At 33.5% G+C, this 24,173-nt stretch overlaps 3 protein-coding genes across 3 annotated transcripts; 1 reads left to right on the plus strand and 2 right to left on the minus strand.

The window, feature by feature from the left end:
- The first annotated feature begins 1,940 nt into the window (after nucleotides 1-1,940).
- Nucleotides 1,941-11,288, plus strand: LOC141697225 (E3 ubiquitin-protein ligase UPL5). The gene is made up of 3 exons (XM_074501501.1): nucleotides 1,941-3,941; nucleotides 5,413-6,002; nucleotides 10,785-11,288. The coding sequence occupies exons 1-3, from the start codon at nucleotides 2,144-2,146 to the stop codon at nucleotides 11,046-11,048; spliced, it is 2,652 nt and encodes an 883-aa protein (XP_074357602.1). The 5' UTR covers nucleotides 1,941-2,143; the 3' UTR covers nucleotides 11,049-11,288.
- Nucleotides 11,289-12,249: 961 nt separating this feature from the next.
- On the minus strand, nucleotides 12,250-13,353 carry LOC141697226 (uncharacterized). Its single transcript, XM_074501502.1, has 2 exons — nucleotides 13,198-13,353; nucleotides 12,250-12,956 (listed from the first exon to the last, which is right to left on the minus strand). Exons 1-2 carry the CDS (start codon nucleotides 13,210-13,212, stop codon nucleotides 12,501-12,503), a joined length of 471 nt encoding a protein of 156 aa, XP_074357603.1. The 5' UTR covers nucleotides 13,213-13,353; the 3' UTR covers nucleotides 12,250-12,500.
- Nucleotides 13,354-18,586: 5,233 nt separating this feature from the next.
- Nucleotides 18,587-22,208, minus strand: LOC141697576 (non-specific lipid transfer protein GPI-anchored 7-like). Its single transcript, XM_074502012.1, has 3 exons — nucleotides 21,772-22,208; nucleotides 19,936-19,974; nucleotides 18,587-18,925 (listed from the first exon to the last, which is right to left on the minus strand). The coding sequence occupies exons 1-3, from the start codon at nucleotides 22,088-22,090 to the stop codon at nucleotides 18,798-18,800; spliced, it is 486 nt and encodes a 161-aa protein (XP_074358113.1). The 5' UTR covers nucleotides 22,091-22,208; the 3' UTR covers nucleotides 18,587-18,797.
- Between the last annotated feature and the right edge of the window lie 1,965 nt (nucleotides 22,209-24,173).

The raw sequence follows: 24,173 nt of genomic DNA on the forward strand, positions 1-24,173 counted from the left end.
TGATAGCCTTAGTTCTTCAATGAATGAAAGGCAGAGCTGCGGTCACTTCTTGAGCTTAGTGGTAAGCTTTGATATTCTATAACTATTTTTGGTTCTTTAAAGTTCATTCTTAGTTACTAACTCCCTAATGTCACTCTCTGATTACTGACAAAGTACGTTTTAAAACAACTGTATAATAGTCGATGCAATGTCCTGTAATTCTCAACACATCCTTAGTGTCCTGCATTTCTGTGAATAAAAGTTGAACTTCTGTTCATTTTTCACGTTAATTACAAAAGTGTGGCTGCAGGTTTATGTCACAATGTATCTCACTGATTGCCAAAGATATGTGCTGCTTCATATTTCTTTAATGATGGCATTTTACTTGACACAGAAGAATTTTAGTAACAGAAAGTATTTCCAGCCATAACTATTTGCTCATATTAGTAGTGCAGTATCGACTTTCTTTTGATTTTAGCGATATGTACCTGGTGCTTATAATAGGAGGAAGGTAATGCCTCGAGTTCAGGTCCTGCACCAGTCAGTTATTATGTGGTACTGGTATGACCTGAATTATCTTATTAATAGTAGTTGTTTAGAGCTGTGATTGCAGTCTCTCTGATCAAGAGAAAGTCCTGCAGGTTATCTACGGATATAGAGAAAGCTGATAGCGAGCCATTCACTTCCTCCGTTGCACAAATTCTTTAAGGTACGTAACTTCTCCATAATTTCGTTCAGTTTTTGACATTGATTGAAACAATTTGATATTGGCAACTGTATTGCTTGCACCTTTACATTAATCTTGTGTTTAAAGGGTGATTCTGCCTCTTGCTGCCGCTTTTTCTTCGACAGCTTCAAGCTAAAGTTCAAAGATGCAGCAATGTCGAACGCAATGATATCTTACAGGGGAGCTGGAGATCATTAAGATGTTGGAGCTGGAGATCATTAAGATTTTCTTTCACACACTGGAAGAGATACTGGGGATGAATGTCAAACCAAACTCACACTTAATGATATATAAGTTTTAATGACATTGGCTTCTAAAAGAGAGCAAATAATTGTAAAATCTATTTACTTTACATTTGTAATGGGCTCTTCTTTTGGTTGTGCTTCTAAAAGCCCTATTTGTTGGAGCAATACCACGTACCCGAAAGTTATCCCAAAATCTTTCTCAAATGATATCTGACCTATTGGTGGACTCATATTTATGAACGAGAGATCCATAACAATTCTTATGAAATAATCAATAATATAATGACAACTAATTATTTAGAAATGATTTTGGAAATTTTTTCGAATACTCTAGCATTTCTCATTTGTTTTGCCTCGATTAAAGGCCTGGGTGTAAATGAGCCCATATGTAACCGGGTGTACTCAAATACATAAATTGTTGGATTTTTTCTAAAATCTAACTTGCATAGAATTTAATCCCTTGCACGCTTTTCAATACTATTTTAAAGCATAACTCTATAATATTTTTTTAAATTTATTTTTTTTGAATAAAAGTTTAATGTTTTAACTTTTATTTAAAAAAATTTATACGTGTAAACAGTAAAGTAAACGTGTATAATCTATTGGGACGGAGGGAGTATTTTTTTCAGCTTCCTTTTGACAAGGCAAAGGAAACACTTGCACAATTACTCGGCAAAAACCAAAAAATCAAAAAGTAAGAAAGTTTCCTTTTTCCCCGTCATTTCCTACATTTTTATACTCCAAAAGTAAACCCAACTCTCAGTCAAACTCACATCTTTTTATCCTCAGTAACAAAGTAACACTCTTTCTATTTCTCTCTTATCTCTCTCTCGTTTCTAAAAAATAATTAAAATCTCTCTCCCCTCTCTCGATCTCTCTCGTTTCTAAATACACTAGTACTAATTAAAATCTCTCTCCCTCTCTCTCTCAATCTCTCTCGTGTTTCTCATTAAAAAAACAAAAATCTCTCTCTCTCAATCTCTCTCGTTTTTCTAATAAAAAACAAAAATATCTCTCTCTCTCTCTCTCTCTTAATCTCTCTCATATTATTTCATCTCTTCTTCTCATCATCAACTCCTTTACACACACACAACTACCTAGGGTTTTTCATCACTCCAAGCTCAAAATCATCCATGCCTTAACTCCAAATCACCTCAACCTATACACACACCTCACCTGTATCTAATCATCCATGTCGTTTCTCGACTCCGCCGTTCACCAACGCATCAAGCGCAAACTCGACGACTACGATGACGATTACGACTTCGCCTCCGACTTAATCGCCGTCAGAATGAGAAAAGACGAACCAAACGCCGTCGTTTCCTCGATCTCCTCAAGTAATCTCTCTAATCACTCTCACTTTTTACCTAGGGTTTCTAATACTACTTCAATTGAATCGTCTTCGAGTCGTTTCGATGTGTCTAGTCGATTACAGTTCTTCGTTAGAATGATTTCAGGAGGTAATACGCTTGTTTTTCAAGCTAATTGTTTCGATACTGTGAAATCGGTTCACGAGAGGATTTATAATATTACTGGAATTCCGGTGATTGAGCAACGCTTAATTTATCGCGGAAAACAGTTACAGTGGGAAAAGACGTTAGCGGAATGTTGTATACAGAAGGATGCTGGATTGCAGTTGGTAGGGAGAATGCGGAGTACTGATCATCCGCAAGCTTGGCAAGTGATTGATTCGATGGTTTCGACGATTTGTCGGATGTGTAAAGGGGAAAAAGAGGTTTTTAAGAAGTGTGAGGGGTTAAAGAGAGTGGATGTGAAGACGCAGTTAGCGGAGTTTTTGACAATGACACCGAGGACGTGTACGGAGCAAGCGGCGGGACATTTGCAGATTTTTATATCGTCGTGTGCGCCAGCTGCGATTGTGATGTTGTATTTGTCGAGCTTGGAAGGGAATAAGAAATGTGCGGAGGATATGATTGGGCAGTTTATTAGTGCTATTAATGTTTATCCTAAGAGTATTCATCCGCAATGTGCGCCGATTTTGTTGGAGTTTTGTAAGTTGTTGAGACGGAAATCGCAGAATGATGGTATGTATAAGTTGTGTCGGTGTAGTCTTGGGTCTATGGTGGAGTATATTGGTATTGGACGGTCTGTGGTGTGTAAGGGTAGTGATAGTAACAAGGCTCTTATTGCGTTTCAAGATATATTTATGTTTGTAAGTGAACTGGCGGTTAATTTAACTCATGATTTGACAGTAACGGTTGAATATGATACGGTAGGAGAGCAACCTTTGCTTAATGATGTTAGTGATTTTACGGCGTTTTTGATTCCCTTGTTAAGTGTGATCAAGGAGCAAGTGTCTTTTGGAGGTCTTATCTCAATACCCTTTTGTGAAGTTGGTTATAATATCTCGTGTTATGGGGAGGAAATTAAATTTCTGTACTCTATCTTTGTTGGTTTGTTGGAAAAAATGTATCTTTGCCTTGGAAAAGTGGAGGAGTGGTTGGCACGAAAAGAGAAAGGGGAAGGTGAGATTCTTCGTTTAGGATGGTGCCATTATCTTGCTATATTGAAAGAGTTAAATAATATCTCTAAACTCTATCAAGGTGCAGAAGAAGAATTCTGGACAAAGTTGAGGCATAGAAAGGATTCTATTTGCTTTTTAATTACCAGATATGCTAAGAGGAGTGATGATCATCGATGGATTCTTGAGCACAAAGAGGTGACTAACTTTGAGTGTAGGAGGCATCTTGCAATGATGTTGCTTCCTGAGGTCAAGGATGAATACGAGGAGCTACATGAGATGCTTATTGACAGATCACAGCTGTTGGCTGAATCATTCGAATATATTGCACGTGCTGAAACTGAGACTCTACGTGCTGGTTTATTTTTAGAGTTCAAAAATGAAGAAGCTACCGGTCCTGGTGTATTGCGTGAATGGTTTTGCTTGGTCTGCCAAGAAATTTTCAATCCTCAAAATGCCCTTTTTGTAGCTTGTCCAAATGATCGGAGAAGGTTCTATCCAAATCCAGGTATCCAAAGACTCTGTTGAGCTGCTTTTATTTTGATATGCACAATTTTTGTGATAGTTTTTATGTTCTTAGATACTATGCTTATTAATGATCTGCTTGTTTGATTAATGTAAAAGTGGTTCTTGGGGTATGAAGTATCAGCTTAACCAAATTATAGGATATTATGGGTCAAGTTAGGCATCTTACTGTTGTTTTAAATATATGTTATATGCTTAGGAGGTATTTAAGTTGCAGTCACCAGAATAATTAGCAACAATCAGTGAGTACTGTTGGTGATGGAGTTTTGAGGTTTCAAAGTGGCTGACTATAGTTTTTCAGTCATTGTTTCCCTGTTCTTTCTGTCGTGAATCATCAATTTCTGCTAGGCTTAGAATGACTGACCATCAGAGTACGTCTAGAAAAAGTACAATACCCAAGGTCTTCTGAAATTTCTGTTTACATTCTCTGATGTTGTGACTCTGACCTATTTCAATGCATATCACTGATCAGTGATCCCTATTCTCTACCAGCAATGCAAATGTATTCAGGCCTACTTAGACATTTTATCCTAGTTTCTAGCAAACATCTATCAGCAATGTCCTTTGATGATAAGTATGTACTAAAAACCTTTCGATTTGGCCAAGTTTTGTATTTGATGTGAGCGTAGGGCCATTGACAACTAGGGTGTTGAGGCAGTGTGAGTGAGTGTACGGAAGAAGGATTAGATTTTGTATGTGTCTATGTGAACTAAACGCTGTTCTTGACTGTACGTGCTTTTGGCTTTTGAGGGTGGCTGTATCCAGACCTGCCTTTTATAAACTTTTTCTAAATTATACCTCTCTAAGTTTAATAAACAAACAAACCTGTCATAGCATAATGAGTATCTTGCTATTTCTCATTTATGTACCTAAAAATTCACTATCATTCATCAAAATACAAGTGCAGATGTAGATTAAGAATATTAAATATAATTCGGAGAACTATGCCATACTTGTTTTGACTTGGCTATACAAGAGGTTGATTTGGGAAATTGTGGGGAATTCTACGCAATCATTGGGAGTTGAACATTTTTCTGTGATTATATGTATTTGTTTGCCTATAGTTAACACAGTCAACATAATTATTGTCATGCCAGTTTTGGAAGGAGGTTGTGAAGATTTATGATTCGGGTTTTTCAGCTAGAATTAGATTTTAGGATCAGTATGATAACATAGGATAGGACTTAATTTCAATAGAGGAAGATTTTTAAATGACCTCTTGTTCCGGGCACAGAACTGTCTACTGAGAGAACATGCTTCTTATGTGAGTAATTGAATTTGGTTAGTTACCAGACATGCTAATCAACTGAATACGGTGATTAATTTTTGATGCATCACCCAGCATATATTCCCCGCGTCGTTTACATTTTGGTAGTTAGGATCAATGTTGAGTTCCTGAATTTTGTCATGACTTGCTTGATGCATGTGTTTTTCTACAATTAATTTCTTTGCAGCATCAAAAGTTCATCCATTGCACTTGGAATACTTTACCTTCTCCGGACGGGTTATTGCCCTGGCCCTGATGCATAAAGTACAAGTTGGGATTGTCTTTGATCGCATATTTTTCATGCAATTGGCGGGAATGAATGTTTCTCTGGAGGATATAAAAGATGCAGACCCATGTCTCTATAGTAGCTGCAAAAAGATATTGGAAATGGATCCTGAGACAGTTGATCAAGATGCTCTTGGGCTAACATTTGTTCGAGAAGTGGATGAGTTGGGGTCCATTAAAGTTGTTGAACTCTGCCATGATGGGAGAAATCTTTCTGTTAACAGTAAAAATAGGGGGGCGTATGTTAGGCTTCTTATACAACACCGTTTCGTTACATCAATCAAAGAGCAGGTTGATCATTTTGCCCAGGGCTTCTCTGATATTATGAATTCTTCGGAGCACCAAAAGTTCTTTTTCCAAAGCTTAGAGCTTGAAGATTTTGATTGGATATTGTATGGTCGTGAAAGTGCGATTTCTGTAGATGATTGGAAAGCTCATACTGAATACAATGGCTACAATGAGGATGATCCACAAATATCCTGGTTCTGGAAGGTACATGCTTGCATATTTTTCTTTTCATTCCTGTAATTTTTATGGTGTTTATAAATGGCCTTTCATGTTTTTATGAAAAGCCTACCTGGTTAATGATATTCTGTGTTCTGTTTTTCCTTTGGTTGGAAATGATATGCGTCTTGATTGAAACATAGGCTATAAAGGCATGCCCCTCTTCACTTGGTAGCAAAGGTTGAGGGTTTGAACCTCAGTGGAGGAATGTTGTGTGAGAATTAATTAATATCTGCATTTGACCATCAGCAAAAGAAACAGGCATAATCACTAACTTCTTCTGTTGATTAGACCCTGCTATGTATCTTAGTAGTTTACCTAAAAATTTGTTATACATTGATTAACATTAACTGATCTGTTTTTAATTAACTGGTGTTTCCTGGGTTTTATGATGTGTTTGCCAGCATTAGGTTGACTTGATAGTTCTGTTTAAATATATGCAGACATGCCATCTAAGAAATCGAGTGAGATGGCTTAAATTAATAAGTAAAAGCAGAAGATGTCTATTGCTGTATGCATTCTCTTATGTTCTAGTATTTGGCTTTTAGTTCAGGAGTTGGAGCAAAAAACTGATATCTTTATAGTCTGTAGTCTGCACTAAATGTCAAAGTAAGGAACTGGCAACTTGATTAATGTCATACATGTTCACTAGAGGAGATCTTTTGTACCTTTTTTTAATCTTCCTACTCCTTTCTCTTCAGTTTATACTCTAGAAGTCCTAAACTTGTTTTCACCGTCCTCCCGCCCTCCTCTTTACTTTCTGAACGTTTCACTTCCATAGACCCTGAAACACAAAAGTAAGTAATGAAAGTAATTTTCATGCAAGGTTCAAGACTTGAGAAATAAAATATTTTAGTTGGTAGAGTTGATGTGTGTTATAATCAAACATTGACGAGTATTTTGAATGCAACTTAATTAGTTATGTGTTCGGGAGATTCAGAGAAGGAAACCTTTTCATCCATATACATGTCAACCTTAAAATTACAGACGAAAACAATTGAGAGAGTAACAAAATAGTAAACCAACTTTGTAATTTTGTAAGAAGCTGTCATGGATACTTGTTCTCAGTTGGTTACTTCTTAGTTTGCACAACGTGGACATCAGTACATGTTATGCTCTTACGTTTGCTATATACATGCTGTGCTTTGTAAATAATAGTACTTAATGCCATGGTAATTCTTTTCATGATGTTTATAATTTAGTCAAGTTGCGTCAAGTTCTTCTCACTGGAGTAGAACTGATGGTGGATGAACATGTATGGAAGAATATAAAAGGTTTTGGAAATCCATTTCTTAGTAGGGTGCTAGGAAGCAAGGATTTGGCTTTAGTTTAGTGCATTTCCATTAATCGGTGCGGTGGAACTGTTTTTGTCCGGGGGGTTGTGGTGGTGGTTGTGGGAGCGGCATTAAACCTAAATAAAAAACTGAAAAACTTAGCTTTTATGTCCTAACTTCCAATTAAGCCGCTTCTGTTCAAGTCAGTAGGTCGCATTTGCCGATTTGCGGTTAAGGGGTTCTTCAGAGATTCGTCCTTTGACGTCAAACTTAAAAGTTAAACTCTTTTTCTTCTAATTCCTTTTTTTGTCAACGGGTCAATATTTGTATGATGTATAATATTTATACGTGCTAGACTTGGTATATTATATATATGGTTAATCAACTGTATTCATACAAGGTGTATGAATGAATCTGCTTTATATATTTATATAGCTACTTTACGATTTAGTATTTTATTCTTCATTAATATTATTATCTGTTGTGCCCTATTGTATTATCATTACTTAAATAATTTTGTATCAAGTTTATGTATTATTCACGTATATTTTATATTATTTGAATAATTGCTTTATTAGTTTATTATTATATTTGTTTTGGCCAATGATCATAAATACTGGATTATGTGATTAGTGATGACACTTCCATCACTTTACTAATAATTTATTATTTAATATTTTTCAACAGTTAATGATAATTTAGTTGTGTTTTTGACTATTTGCTGTTTATTTCAACTCCTTATTTTGTTTATTGATTTTATCAGATATAATATCATTAGATGGGGACTGTTTTATGGCACTACTCCCTCTATCCCATTCATTTCTATACACTTTCCTTTTTAGGATGTTCCACTCAATTATATATATATATATCAAAAGTTACCAAAAATAGTACAATTTTATAATATAAAATTTAACTACATCCACTACTTTCTTCCACTACACTCACTTTATATACTAAATATTGATTGGTCCCACCACCTTACCCACTTTTTTACTTTTCCCACTTAATCTTTTCTTAACCTCTGTGCCCAAACCCAATGTATATAAATTAATGGGATGGAGGGAGTACATTACTTTTGACAAATTGTAGACCGTTGGATCAACTAATCTAGATGACTAAGATTTAGTGGGTGCAAAACATTTCTTTCTGTCCTCTCATCAGCATTTGTTTCATCCTTTATTTTCTCCCTCCTAAATTTTAGTACTTCTCTTCAAAAAAATTTATCTTCCTTTGTTTTCTCCCTCCTAACGAAGATTATGTTTAATTTTTATTCTTAGAATTAGCATCATTTTGCTGTTTAAATTTGTTTGGATCAAAATAACAAATATTCAAATTTGTAATAGATTGAGCAAATATGTAAACTTATTAGATATAATGTTCTATCATAAATTTGACTGAATTCAAGAATACTAATTAACTTTTATGCCCAGTTTTTAGACAGATAAGCTAATGTTTTTATAATTAAGGGAAACGGATTCTAATTTATTTTACGTCATTTTATATAATCAATCAAAGTTAACAATATTTATGTGTAAATTTGAACTATATATTGAACATTGTTACGTCAAGTGAAAATACAAGTCAAGTTGTCATGAATTTTTTAAATTGTTTTTAAAGCACTTATACTTTTAGATAGGCATACAAATTTGATCAAATTTATTATATTAGAGTATAATTGCAAGATAATGTCAATTATAAAAAATAGGTAAAAAGTTGATCACGGGAATGTGAGACAATTTTATGTTGGTATGTATTTAAAAAATCAACATAATTTAGGAGAATGAAATGAGGTTTATTAGATGTAGGTAGTGAAAGAGAAAAATGTTTTGTGCATCCGTAAATACCAAATCTTAGCCATCCAGATTAGTATAATCAAACAGCGTGTAATATGTAGTGTCACTGAATGCCATGTGTAGGGTCACTGAACGCCCCCCCTATATATTTAATATTTTTATATATTGCCTCTCCATGGAGATATACTAAGCTTTAAAGAATAATCTATCATTCTTTTAAATTATTGTATTCACTCCCCCTGCAGTCGTGTTCCCATATTTTTTCAACTTGTCGTATTTCCCATACTATGCACCCCCAAACCCATATCCTTGATTTGTAGTTAAGATATCATTAATTATTGTCATACATTATAAAGAAATCCCAAGTACTCGTATACAGTGAGTTGATCTGCGTGACATCATAAATCTTTATTATTTTTAAACATTTATGAGTAATTTACGAGTCATCATAATTGTGTTCATTTATCGATGTAAAAAAATACATTGTCCTTAGTCAAGTAGCCGTTGGTAGTCTCTGTTCATCCTTCCTCTACTTCTTTGAATAGATACATAATGTTCGTATGTAGGTAGAAATATTGGTAAAGATAATTCTGAAAGTGGAATAAATGTGCATAAATATATACACAATATTGCACTCCCAGTTCATTAGATTTACTTAAGTTTTACTCGGATGAATAAATAGATACACTGGATACTTGTAGCAGCAATCCACCGTGTTCTGCATGTTTTCATCTACGTAGCTCTTAAATATCATAAATGAAAATCTGTGGTAGTTATGAAGTCTGAATAGTTTGAAAAACGGCTGAATTCTCTATAATAGTATATATGTATAATGTATTTGTGTGTTTGTGTATTGGTCAACTCAACTGTAGGATAGTAGGAGTTGAAGTAATACTCTTTTTCTCAAGAGCCAAAGTAGATTCTACACATACTTGTCTTTTTTTTCTTCATTTGGGTTGACATCATCGTGTTCACATGTTATTATGCTACGGATCTGTTGATGTATTTCTGAATTAAATATGTAGCAAGGGGATTTTTATTGAATAGTTTCTACGCAGCAATCTGTGAGCATTAACTTGTTGATACTGTAATACATATATCACTAGGGCCAGTCTAACACTGAGTTGGAAACTCTCTGATCTATTCTGCTAGAATTGAGGAGTGGTCCAATGTGGTTAGGCCCTTCCTGCTACTTTATCCTGTAATTTAGTACCACTGGAAAAACATTTTTCACGTAGTTTTTTTTGGGGCAATGATTGCTGTTCCCTTGCTACAAGATGAACGACAATTTTATAAAAAAAAGAGAACAAAATTCTATATAGCATTAACATCTTCTGACAAGCCTTGAATGCCTTAAGAGTGTCCCGAGAATGCAATCTTCAGCTGCCTGCTAATCTTACTATAGATTATTTAAATTACATTTCTTATAAATTTTCAATGTTGGGATACATAGTCTGCTCGCAAGCTTGCGTCAGCAAGCTATATTGTGTTACCAGCCAAAGATAGTTTTGTGGACTTGTCAGCAATAGTTTTGTGTTTATATACATCCAATTTTGGGCACCAATGCGGTGTCTGCTCAATGAATGCATCAACAAGCTGTTTCTCGTTTACTACCATTAATAATTTTGTATATCTGTTGCACAAAGCATGATTACTGTTTTGTATGCCTACTTACATTACAATATTTTGAAAAATTGCAGACTGTTGGAGAAATGTCAGCAGAGCAAAGGAAGATTCTTCTATTTTTCTGGACTTCAGTGAAATATCTACCGGTAGAAGGTTTTAGTGGCTTGGCTTCACGTCTTTACATCTACAAATCAACGGAGACCCATGATCGCTTGCCGTCCTCACACACATGTTTCTATAGGTTGTGTTTTCCTCCATATCCATCATTAAATGTCTTGCAAGATCGTCTCTCCGTTATCACTCAGGAGCATGTTGGCTGCAGCTTTGGTACTTGGTAAATTAGCAGTTACGCAGTTGCATCTTTGGGACCAGAAAAAAACCTTGGCAGTACATACAAATCTTTATTTACAGCTTGTACAAATTATAGGTTAAATTATCTTTTTGAAGTTATAGACTTGTAAGAAGTTGCAATTTCTTTTGTGGTTCCTTTAATGAATATTGTAGTTCCTTCTTTTTTGTTGTTAGTTGTTTATATAGGTATATAACATTAAATAAGGTAAGAAGGAATTATCTCCCTACATTATTTGGTTTTGTTGTTTAGAAGGTTTACTCTCGTACATTATTGTAACTGAGAGTTAGATACAACTCGAAAATATAGCTGACATGTATGTGCTGTGTGCAGGCATGTATGCTGTAGTTTTATGGATGTGTTAGAATTTCGAACTTTCAGTAGATGCTGCGTTCCCTTGAATGATTAAACCTTTATTTAGAAGATGTTAACTCTTGCTTCCAGTTTGACGGTTCATGTTGGAAATGTTTTTATTTTTGATTTTCGGGGTACAGATGATTTTTATTGGTTATTGCTTATGACTTGTAGGGAATTGTGTTTTAAAGTTGTTTCAACAGATTCGTATGCCTCCATATAAAGGCCCTGTTGCCCCCACAATGGATTTCATACAGTTGCATGATTTTTCGCAGATGCATTTCAGCAGTTACCTGCTCCACACTTGGCTACCCAGTGTTTACCGGGGGCACGATAACTGGTACACCAGAGGTGCGTGCTTCCCGGTCCTCTCGTCATCGTACCAGGGAAAGGTCCTCTCAATGCTCTAACCGCCACACCGATGATAGTATGAGACTATCAAGTTTTCATCTGACAACTTAAATTCTTGCAATGAAAATCATTTAAGAGGTACAAACTTTTCATACTTACGCCTTTTCATCATAGGTTAAGCTAAATGGTTTTTTTTTTTTGACTAATTTGGCTTATATGTCTTACAATTGAGTATCAGTTCTAACAAATCTCAGGGGTGAGCGATAAATAAACCCAGAACCTTGGACGGCAAGAGATAAGCCCTTAACCACTTGAGTTATCTCGTGCTCAGCTAAATGGTTTTAAGCAGCTATTCTGGGGAATATGCCGTCGTAGAAAAAAAACTTGGCTTTACCAATACCTGGTGAAAAATGCCGTTATAAAATGCAATATTGATCTGTGGTTGCTGAACCATGTAAACTTAATTACTCAAGACTGAGTTAGAGTAGCAGAAGAAAGCATATTATTCAAACCTAGACAAAACATATGACCACAACATATGAAAGCATACATCTTACACCAACGTCCAAACATTTTTCGAACCTATGACCAATCCATATTTGCCACTTGGCAACTAGCTGACGTGGATATCAAGGTGCTTTTACAAAATCGACCTTCAAAACCGGAATATAACATCATAAAAATAAAAATAGTAGTGTTTGTCTTCATGCACATACAATGAATGTTGTGCAACCATCTATTCTTCTTCAGTCTTGATCTCAACTGGAACCTCAGTGATGGGTTCAGCCACTACTTCTGCTGGCGTCTCTTCCACCGGTGCTGCAGCTACTTCCTCGGCTTCCACCGGGGCAGCCTCCACTGGAGCTTCCTCTTTTGGTGCCTCAACAACAGTCTCTGGCTCAACTTCTGGAGTCTCAACTACTTCTGCCTCAACTTCTACAGCTTCAGTTGCCTCGATAACTTCCTCAGCTTCGACTACAACAGGTTCTTCAACTTCAACTGGTGCTACTGCTGGCTCCTCAGCTGGTACAACAACATCAGTTGTTTCCTCAGCTGGCTTCTCCACCTCTGCCTCAGCTGGGGCTGGTGCTGCTGCTGCTGCTACTACCTCTTCCTTGATCGCTTCCGCGGTTGTGATCACCTCAGGCTCAGGCATTGTGGTCTCTGGCAATGCTTGTGGTACTGATTCAACCTGCAAATGTAAACAACTCCACTTCTTAGTCTAATAACATAACCAATTTAATCAAGATCACAACAAAACAAGCCAAAGCTACATTATAATGTCATTAGAGATTATAATCATAGTTATGTATATATGAATTAATCAAGCTCAGATTTAGTCGTGGTGCGAGTGGTGCGAGTAAGCTGACCCAGACACCCGTTATTAGAAAAAAAAACTATCAAGCTTATAAGATTAGCTTCAACTTAATCACCTCAGGAGTGGCCATTGCTAATGAATGGGAAATTGAGGGAGATTTGATCTGGAGATGATCAAATACAATAGAGTGAGTGAGAGTGGGATGAAGGCAAAGATCAATGTGAGAGCTATATATAGTGGTGTAAATTACAATTCATTTAACTAAAACAAAAAGACTAATATATGATTTTAAAAGAAAGGAATCTTATTTAGCAAATTGACATCTCATACACTGACATAAAGATTACATTAGCATGTCTACTTGCATATGGTTTCACTTTAAGGGAAAAAAATAAACATATCAACTCATCAAGATGAGATTTTTTTGCTTATTATATTCATTCATACAATGAATTGAGATTTTATTTGAGTGGGTTTGTGTTTTGTGGAGCATAGTGATGTGGTTATGTAATTAGAACTATCATGGTTTCATGTTTTTGCCTACTTTTGATTTGGCTATAATTATTTTTTAATAATTAGGCAAATGGATAGAATGATTATCTTTTGCTTTAGGCAAGTAATTAAGGAAATGAACTGTTTTTTTTACAATATAACACTCCTTATTGTTGTAAAAATCGGTAATCGGCACTAATCGGTTTGGGTACCGATGAGGGATTAATCGGCAAATCGGGGATTAATCAGAGGGATTAATCGGAACAAAAATCGGATATATTTAAATATTTTAATAATATTTAATATATTTACCTTATTTATTATGAAATATATAATTCAAAAATAATTTATAAATATTAATCGGATTTCAAAAAATAGAACGGCCAAATATTTTTTAAGGATTAATCGGGGATTAATTGGGGATTTTTTAAAAAATCGGGGATTTTTAGAACAGTGCTCCTCAACAACAATAAAGATATAATTTTTCCGTCTAAATACAAGAGGAACAACTATAATATGGAGATTACGAATCACGTTTGGATATTTCAAGTGATCAAGATATTCTCTGTCTTCCTATGTTCTCGGTTCGACCCTCGCTCAATCCGAAAATTTCTTAGAATATATAATTTGTAAATTTATAAACCACGTTTGTCAAAAAAAATTAATAATATAAAGATTACATAAAAGAAAAGTAGTCTGAGCACGGTGGTATAACTCAAGTGATTATAAGTTTATTTTTTGTCGTCTCTAAGTTCGATCCTGACTGATCCTGAAAATTTCTTAAAACAGAAGTTATAAGTCATATTTGTCAAAAAAAAACGGTCTAACAACTCTTGTGAAAGCAAAGTAGAACATCAGAAAATCTATCAAATATTCGAAAATTAAAATGAAAGAAACTACACACTTATTGATCACTAAAATGGTACACACTTGTTGACAAGATGATTACAAAATGAAGAAAATTATTAATGTATGTCGTCGCCCATGCATATCCAGATACATCGACTATCAACTTCGGATTCTTGCACATGCACACTATTATTAATAATCAAATTTTATACGCTTACGAATATTCAGTATCAAGAGTTTTCTAAAAATCCCCAATTAATCTCCGATTAATTCCCGATTAATTTTTAAAAAATATTTGGTCGATATATTTTTTGAAATCCGATTAATATTTATAAATTATTTTTAAATTATTTATTTCATTATACATAAGATAAATATATTAAATATTATTAAAATATTTAAATATATCTGATTTTTGTTCCGATTAATCCCCGATTTGCCGATTAATCCCTCATTGGTACCTAAACCGATTAATACCGATTACCGATTTTTAGTATCAAGTATCAAGATTTGAGATGGAAAAGGCTAAATCCTAAAAATACTTGCTATAACCCTGATTTTTAAAAATCTCGGATTTAACGATTAATTTTTTATTAATCCTCTGTAAAGTATATGATCGATCCGATTTTTTAAGTATTTTTCTTGAACGATGTATTACAAATAAATTATTATGTATAATATAGAATTTTAAATAAATTTAAATAATTATGAATTATGTAATATGATAAATATATATTAACTTATAAATTACTACTAAAATAAGGACACTAAAATTAAAAATAATTTAAAATAGAAAAATACATCCAATTTTTCTTCGATGAATCTTTCGGATTAATTCTCGATTATCCGATTAATAAAACATCCTCGTTGTGTAATGAGATGTACAATGCACACAAAATTTGACAAAATTAAAAAAAAGTACTCCCTCAGTCTAAAATTAGTTGTCTCGTTTGACTTTTACACGGATTTTAAGGCGCCTTAACCATATACCTCATTTCGTATACCTCATTTGATTATTTTTAAATTTTCTTTTGTGAATAAAAATTTAAATCTTAAACTGTTATTCACAAAATAAAATTTTAAAAATAATTAACAGAAATATGCGATCAAAACACTTTAAATTACGTGTAAAAGTCAAATGACAGGGAGTATTGTTTCAAATTTCACTGCACTGATAATTTTTTTGGATAATATGATGATTTAGACAAAAATAAATTTTCAAATTCTAAAAATGAAATTATTTAATTTTAAAATTTGTTACTACAAGCTATTTATAGTGTGCAGGAACATGACAACTGTTTAAGATTTGTAATTATCAAAAGACAACAAGGACTTGAGGCGGTGCCCAATGGGACCCGCATAGCTCAACTTTTGATCATCACCGTCCAAACATCAGCAAATGCCTTGGGAACCGCCCCTATTTTATATGGGACCCACACACAGATGCTCTTCAGGTTGTACACTCGTGATACTGGACCCCACCACTGTCCTAGTGTCTGCCACGATGGATAATAGTCATGTAGTACTATTACTAATTATTAGTAATATTAATAGGGTCGTAAAAATCGGTAATCGGTACTAATCGGTTAAGGTACCAATTAAGGATTAATCGGAAAATTTGGGATTAATCGGAATAAAAATGGGATATATTAAATATTTTAATAATATTTAATATATTTACCTTATTTATTATGAATTATATAATTAAAAAATAATTCATATTATTAATCGGATTTTAAAAATTAAATCGACCAAATATTTTTTAAGAATTAATTGAAAATTAATCAATTTTTTTAAAAAAATCAAGAATTTTTAGAACACAGATACTAATTACTAAATGTAATATATTGAAATTGAATATTTTGACTTTCTTTTATGTCAACGCTAGTTTTACCTAGGAATTTGTTTTTCTTAATTTATTCTAATTAATAAAATATTATAACATTAAATTAAATATTTATGCATAATAATATCCGTTTATTAGTACACTTTCTTCCGCTCAATTCATCGCCAAAAATTAATTTCAACTTGCTCAGACCGAATTGTAGATCATATATGTCTTCAACTTATAAGTGATACTCCCTCCGTTTTTTATTATATGACATTTGATTTTTGTACACATACTTCTAAGTACTTTTACCGTATAGTTAGAATTTGGGAAAAATATTAAATTGATCACTCATTTCATTCAAATGTATCAAATAAGTCATTACTTTCCGGTTTGACTCATTTTGGTTACTAATTTATAAATTTATATCAATTTAATTATTAAAAGGTTAAAATTTTGTATCAATTTAGTCACTGGCGGATGATTTATTTAATACAAATTTTCAAATTAATGATTTCATTGAGTCAAACTGGAAAGTAATGATATACTTGATATATTCGGACGAAACGAGTGATCAACTTGATATTTTTCCCATTTCTAATAATTTTCAATTTCTTGATTTACCATCAATTGAATTCTCACCTTTTGTAATTTGTCAATCTCTTATCAACTCTGTCTTTAAAAAAAAATAGTAGAGGGTAACAAAAAAAAGTAGAGCAAGAAGATCCAATGAAGATGTTGGGAGATCTTTGCAAGCATACAAATTAAAGATGTGTAAATGTATCACATACTCACTATTTTCATCACCTTCAATTATGTACCTTGAGATTTGTGTTTGTGTTGCTTACCTACATTTACTTTTTTTATGCAAAGTTTCGTACGGTTTGTTTGAACAAAATTGAGGGAGGGCAATTTCGGGTTTTCGTGTCAGTAAATAGGTTAATTTTGGGTTAAGTTAAAATTACTTAAAATTAAATGAAAACATGTTTTTAGTGAAGATGAATGAATTCTTGATAACAAATCATTTCGGGTTATTTTCGGATTGTACATGCCATGTTCGGTTCATTTTCGGGTTTTCTCTGATAAATCGGGTTATAAATCAAGTCGTGTTTGAATCATGTCTGATATTGCCGCTACTTTACAAATCTGCCTTTCTATGATGAATTTGATTTCCTAGTATCCGATTAAAGTAATTTTGAATTGTTAAATATTTTTGCAATCAATTTTAATATCTAAAATTAAGTCGACTACAGAAGAGCCACGTTATTTTATGTTTAGTTTCAAGCTTGTTTTATTACCTTTAATTTAGAATCAAACTCAACTCAACCGATCATGTAAAACTTAGAAAAAATGTTAAAAATAATAATTTTTGGGGGTAAATGGTTGAAAATACCCGTTCTGAAAGCGGATGGCTGAAAATATCGTTTGGGATACGCATTTGCCATTTGGGTATCGTGTTTTTTACTAGATACACATTTGTCAAATCAGTATCCAATTTATTTTTTTTATTTTTTTAAGATACGCATTTGACAAATGCGTATTTCAATGTTAATACCCAAACTACAAATGCGTATTTTTAGTAATTTTCTTATATACCCGATTCTCAAATGCGTATTACACTTAACCAATTACAAAATTCGTATCCAAAACGGTATTTTCAGCCATTTGTTCTGAAAATGGGTATTTTCAGCCATTGGACTCTAAAAATGGGTATTTTTAAACATCACCCTAAAAATTAATTGCACAAATATCCTAAAATAACTAACAAATACTAATTACGACGATATACTTATCATTATTTTAATTTTTCATATAAGAAAATATCACCTCACATCGTTATAAGCCAGCTTTTTGAATGAATACGAGCAACACGAGTCAAGTACGAACGAACACTTATTCACGTCAGGACAAGTAGAGCCAGCTTTAGGCTTCATTTGAGAGTGCTGTTGAAAACCGTTGTGTTGTGAAAAAAAGTGAAAAAAAGTGCGGGTGAAAAAAGTGTTGTCAGGGAAATTAGATTATTGTTTGATAATTTTTTTTAATTTATACATATTTTGAGATATAATATATAAAAATAATATTTTTGAGAAGGTTTAATGGTGATAGTAATAGCTACTTCTTGCTAATAACATCTTTTAGACCAAAAGCACATGTGTTTTTTCAGACAACAGCTTTTAAAATTTATGAAACACATATCTAACAGTTTTTCAGCAAAAAACTGCCGTAAACGAGACCAAAGTCACAATGAGAAGGTCTATAAAATTTTGGTTGGTACTAGCAAAACCGTGCATACCACGAGATTTAAGCTAGTATTAAATAACAACAAAGACGCAGATTTATAATGAAACATTACATTGCAATATTGAATAAGATAAGGAGATGGCTAGTATTCGACTGAATTAGACTGCTGAATCAAATTTTAATACTCTGTAATGAAAAGACTGGGAACGAGAAATGCTTAAGACTTCAAATATGCAAGCTAGCTCCAATCTGAATACTGAAATGCCTCAATCAACTACGGCGAACTGCTTATAGGAAGAATATCTCTAATAAAGGATCAGCGAAGCCCAAATCAATACGCAGCTGAATATCCCAGTAGATGCTAACCTTCCTGCGTCGCTCTTGAGTGTCGGTGTGCTGCTCTTAGGCGAGCTATCATTGGCCTTGGGAGTTCCTGTAATCATGATTTGGTTAGAATAAACAGATAACCTAATTGTCCAAAATTAGCTGTAATCTACACAAAGTTGGGGCAAAGCACGTTCGCTCTGTCAAAAGAGTAACAAAAGTTGGTTTAAGATTTACGCGGTGCGGTTGCGGTTTGAGAATTTGGTCAAACCGCACCGGCGGTTAAGTAGAGCTACATCAGGGTATAAGCAATACAAAAGTCACAATCCTGAACACTTGATTAATGCTCAGATATTTGTAGTGTCACAACTAAAAAATTTAGTAATTTAAAAATATAAAGTCAATAATTTGTGAAGCTGCAAAAGAAATCCCGGTTAAATAATTTTTAGATCATTTTTCAAGAGTTATTTATGAGCGGATATGATAATCCTCTTCCATGCACTTCAATGCATGTTTTATACACACAGCATAGTAATAATAAATAGTTTTCGCTGATATACCGAGCTTTGCAAAAAGAAGTCCTCGTACTCAAGGTCTCATGGTTGAGCGGTATCTCCCTCCCTCCCTCTCTCTTTCCCTCCCTCTCTCCCTCTCTCTCTTGCTCTCTCCCTCCCTCCCTCCCTCCCTTCACACGGGATATTGAGGGTTCGAAAACAAGGGGTTGTGAGTTGTTTAATTAGCAAAAAGTTACTTTGGTTTTTTTACTGTCTTCCTATTTCGATCAACACCAAGGCAATAGAAAACAAAACTTCTTTTTTGCAGATGGCTATGTTAAGGCATTAACTTCCTTCTCTAATATATAATCAGTTAAATATTTATATAGCAAAAAGAAGCACAAGACTCAAACATAAGGTAACTTTTATAAGATGGATACCAAAGGAACTTAAAGTGTGAGCGATATTTCAGTTATCAGCATGACATGACTTTAAAATTTTACAAAATAGCCAACTGTATTAGTTATATAAATCATTTGGCTGTAAAGATCACTAACCACGTAATTTAAGATGACATTATCAAGTAAATCCGCAGAATTGAACGGTTACAAATATCACACATTACCTGTTGCTGGCACAATGGAAGAAGAGTTGCTCTTCCCACCTGAAAAAAAATCAAGTGCAGAAAATAAATTAATTAAGGTAACTGATCATTATAAAATAATGAGATCCAACATATTGAAGCCATCGAAACTTCTAAATGCAGGCACACAGTAATCGAACTCTTAATAACACTTTCATAACTGCAGATTATAGGGTGCATTTCTCATTTATAGTATATACTATATAGCAGAACGGGAAAGACTACTGCAGATTTTACTTACCAGGAAAACAATTATTAATAGCATTCTGAAGAAAGTAAAAAAAACAATTAAGTATACGGAGTTAAGTAGTTAATTAAAAGTTTTATATGCATTTTGAGCTTTTCACATGTTCACCTACTTCCCCATTATCTCTGCTGCGGTCCAGGAAATGTAAAAAATTGCGGCAAAGATAGTAAGGAAGCAAAAATTCCTTCTCCTCTTTCTTACATTCAACTTTTTTTTAGAAAAGACAGTCATCAATTCTTCGAGGAGGCCACAATTTCCATGTTTTATTCCCACAGCAAAAAAAAAAATCCCCTTTTTCTAGAATAACCAAAACAGAACATTTTTCCTGCTTCAACTTAGAGAAGCGGAAGCTCTGTTCCTGAGGTTAAATACCGATTGGGGAAAAAGAAAAAGAGAGAAATTGCAACTGAGGTGTTACATCTATAATTGTTAGTTTTTAGATGAAAGGCTCAAATGCAAAGGATCAACATTGCGGTGTAAATCAAATCGACGGATATCGCCAGAATCCAGCAAATCTTACAAGACATTAACAAAAAAGAATCCGTCCAACCTATTTGACCTTCTAAGCGTCAAATCTAAAAACTATTACAACGGCAAAAACAGAGAGGCTAAGATGTGAACTATATTTGGGTAGTAATTGTGGATTAATTTGGGTATAAGATGAATTAGCAAGCTTATTTATGCAATCTAAGCATAATTTTCATTCCGGATTTATATCGATCCAACACTTCCATTTACATGCACCCTTGGTAGTAGACTTGGCAATTCGTTCGTGGTGTTGATTCATGTTTCGTGTACTTGAAGGTCAAACACAAAACCGATAAGTTGGTAGTTGGTGTATTCCTATATCACACTCTTTCGTCCTCTTACAGCATCCACATCTCAGATTCTACACCACCAAACACTACATAAAAGATTGAATTTTTATTTATCCCATCACCATAATTAAAAATCATCCCACCCACCACAATTAACAACCCCTCACTTATAGAAACTTATTTATAGTAATTTTACAAGATACCATAAGAAACTCTAAGTTAATAGCTCTAAATCCTTAAATTATATAGTGATACACTTTTATTCAAAATAACATAAACATTTCTTCAGTATAGTTTTTCTACTAAAAGGGTATACTATATACATAATTAAGCACGCATACATCTCACCCTACCCAGATCCTACTAGCATGCGTACATCTTACCGTCCCCAGATCCTCTTACGAGTACCACAGTCCACATATAGATACTATGTAAATATCTTTAAATTAAAGCAACATCATATCTAGAAGTATCAATCAAACAAATGTAAATAGAGAGAGAGATAGAGAGAGAGAGAGATAGAGAGAGAGAGAGATAGAGAGAGAGAGAGAGGGAGAGAGAGGGAGAGAGAGGGAGGGGAAGGGGGAGGGAGAGGGAGAGGGGAGAGAGAGAGAGGGAGGGGGAGGGAGAGGGGGAGAGAGAGAGAGGGAGGGAGAGGGGGAGAGAGAAGGAGGGAGGGGGAGAGAGAGGGATGGAGAGAGAGAGGGGGGGAGAGAGAGAGAGAGAGAGAGAGAGAGAGAGAGAGAGCCGAACCTCCTTGACAAAGATCACCAGGAACACCACAAAGAGTAGGAAGACGAATAGCTTGAGTAACATTAATACCAAAAGATTTCAACAACCCAGGAGTGTTATAAAGATTACATAAACAAGGAAGCTGTTTAGTAACAGCTTCTTTGATGGGATCACAACATGAAGCAGGTGGTTTAGTTGTTGCATTAAGATAATCGGCGCATGGCACAAGTCCCGATGCACATGAGGGAATATCTTGTCCTTCTGCAGACAGAATCACTGTCATAACCACCGCTAACACCGCCGCTAGAGATGCCATGTTTGTATTACCAAAACAAGTCATTGTAGATTGTTGATGTATAAAGATGTGTGTGTTTTTGTTGATATTTTAAGTGATAGAAAGCATGAACACAAGAAAGGTTATCTGAAACCGAACTCTGAGTTTATATATGTAAATAGTACTATACGAGTATTTATAAATGGACTTGATAGACTTAGCAAAAAAAAAAAATGGACTTGATAGTTGATGTTCCAAAGATTTTTTTTCTTTGACTAACTTTTTTTTTTTTTTTTTTTTGCTAAATATCTTTGACTAACTTTGCTTTCCCATTGTTAAATGACCAACAAATTATTTTCTCACTCTGTCCCGCTACGTTTTTAACAATTGAAATATAAAATTTGGCACGAATTTTAAATCTCTTTTTTAGTTTTATTTCATAACTTATTTTTAATTTTTTTATGGATAAAAGTTTAAACATTAAAATTATATTTATTTTTTTTTAAAAAAATAAGTTATGAAATTATACTAGATAAGAGTCTTAAAATCCGTGTCGAACTCTCCATTTCAAATTTTAATAACCTACCGGAACGGTCGGAGTATAAATTATTCATTTTTTTAAAAATTAACTGATAAATCGTAATAAATAAATAATTCAATCGATTAGTTCTGATTTTGAAATATATAATTATGTTTATAATATATTTTAAAATTAATTATTTTTTTAACAAATTTCGATTGGTTGAACGAGAATCCAGCATATAAATATGGGACAATATGAAAATATTTGAAATACACATTTTAATATGTTTTAGAAAAATTGTAGTCCAAAAACAATAAATAATAAATAATACTTCATCTGTCCCAACCATTTCTTTATAATTTTCTTTTTGGATGTCCCATCCAATTCTTTACATTTCAAAATTTACCAAAAATAGTAAATGGGTCCCACCACTTTTCCATTTTTTTCCTTTTCTTACTACTTTTATTCTACTATCTCATTTTTATACATTAAAAATTAAAAATTAATGGATCTCACTACTTCACTCACTTTCCTTTCTCTTTTTTATTAATTTAAATATATTTCTTAAGCCAAACCAAATATAAACAATTGACCGTGCACAGAGGGAGTAACATCCTAACATCCTATTCACATATTGAAAGATAAACTATGCATACAGGTTCAGCTTCTGTTTTGTTGAAGTGCACCCGTGAATGTGTGTATGTGCTGGCATTGCAGTCAACGTTAAAGTCAAAAAGTATTGTCAGATAATTAACCAAATTTTCAACTATATTATTATCCTTTTGTTTTAAATATACATATGTTTCACCCAGAAATTGCAACAAACAAGAGAGTGAAACATGTGCATGGCATATGTAATTTTGCAATGATTGTTCTCATTGCTCAAATTAATTTAATTGATGCATTACTACTTTAATTATAAAAAATAATGATTTGCCATGATTGTAAATCTAACTTTAATTTTTTAAGTTTTGTGTATAGTATAATAATTCACATATTTTGAAACATTTTTTAATACCAAAACAAACATTCCTTCTATCTTTTAAAAATAAGATTTCAGTCTGCAAGGGCCGGTTCAGTTGGTTAAAAAGGGGATAAATATCCTCTTGGTCACAAGTTTGAATCCCACGGGAGGAGAATTTATGAGTCAGAATCTGTTGCTTAAATGCGTTTTACCTTGATTCACGTGGTTTGGTAGCGGCTGCGAGTTATGTACGGTAAAAAAAAATCAAAATAATCGGAACAAAATATCATGCTTAAATTCACGTAGCTAAATTTATAATTATTGTAAATATCATGAATTTTAATAATATATTCATATAATTTATATATTTTTGAGTAACGAAATTTCAAAATAACTAAATTTTAGTATTAAATAAATTAATTTATAATTTTTTTCCAATACATTTTAATATTAATTTTATGATTATATCAAGATTTGGGGTGACGTCATCCGGGCTAGTTTGAATCTATCCTGTTAGCATAAATGGTTATCTGGAACAAATTAAATTGTCTAAATTAATTTCTTTAGGTCAAAGGGCACATTCAATTGATACAGAGGGGAAGATGAAAATTAATAAATTGGAGAATGGTTCAATGGTTACTTATTACTTAAGATGTAAGGAG

Source organism: Apium graveolens, chromosome 11 (genome assembly GCF_009905375.1).
Source record: "Apium graveolens cultivar Ventura chromosome 11, ASM990537v1, whole genome shotgun sequence".
Classification (NCBI taxonomy): Eukaryota; Viridiplantae; Streptophyta; class Magnoliopsida; order Apiales; family Apiaceae; genus Apium; species Apium graveolens.

Excerpts from the sequence above, each read along its gene's own strand:
- LOC141697225 (XM_074501501.1), top strand. The coding sequence starts at position 2,144 with ATGTCGTTTCTCGACTCCGCCGTTCACCAACGCATCAAGCGCAAACTC. Across the intron at positions 3,942-5,412 it reads AAGGTTCTATCCAAATCCAG|CATCAAAAGTTCATCCATTG; the intron begins GTATCCAAAGAC and ends ATTTCTTTGCAG. Across the intron at positions 6,003-10,784 it reads AAATATCCTGGTTCTGGAAG|ACTGTTGGAGAAATGTCAGC; the intron begins GTACATGCTTGC and ends GAAAAATTGCAG.
- LOC141697576 (XM_074502012.1), bottom strand. The coding sequence starts at position 22,090 with ATGACTTGTTTTGGTAATACAAACATGGCATCTCTAGCGGCGGTGTTA. Across the intron at positions 19,975-21,771 it reads TGGTGATCTTTGTCAAGGAG|GTGGGAAGAGCAACTCTTCT; the intron begins GTTCGGCTCTCT and ends ATTTTTTTTCAG. Across the intron at positions 18,926-19,935 it reads TTCCATTGTGCCAGCAACAG|GAACTCCCAAGGCCAATGAT; the intron begins GTAATGTGTGAT and ends TCATGATTACAG.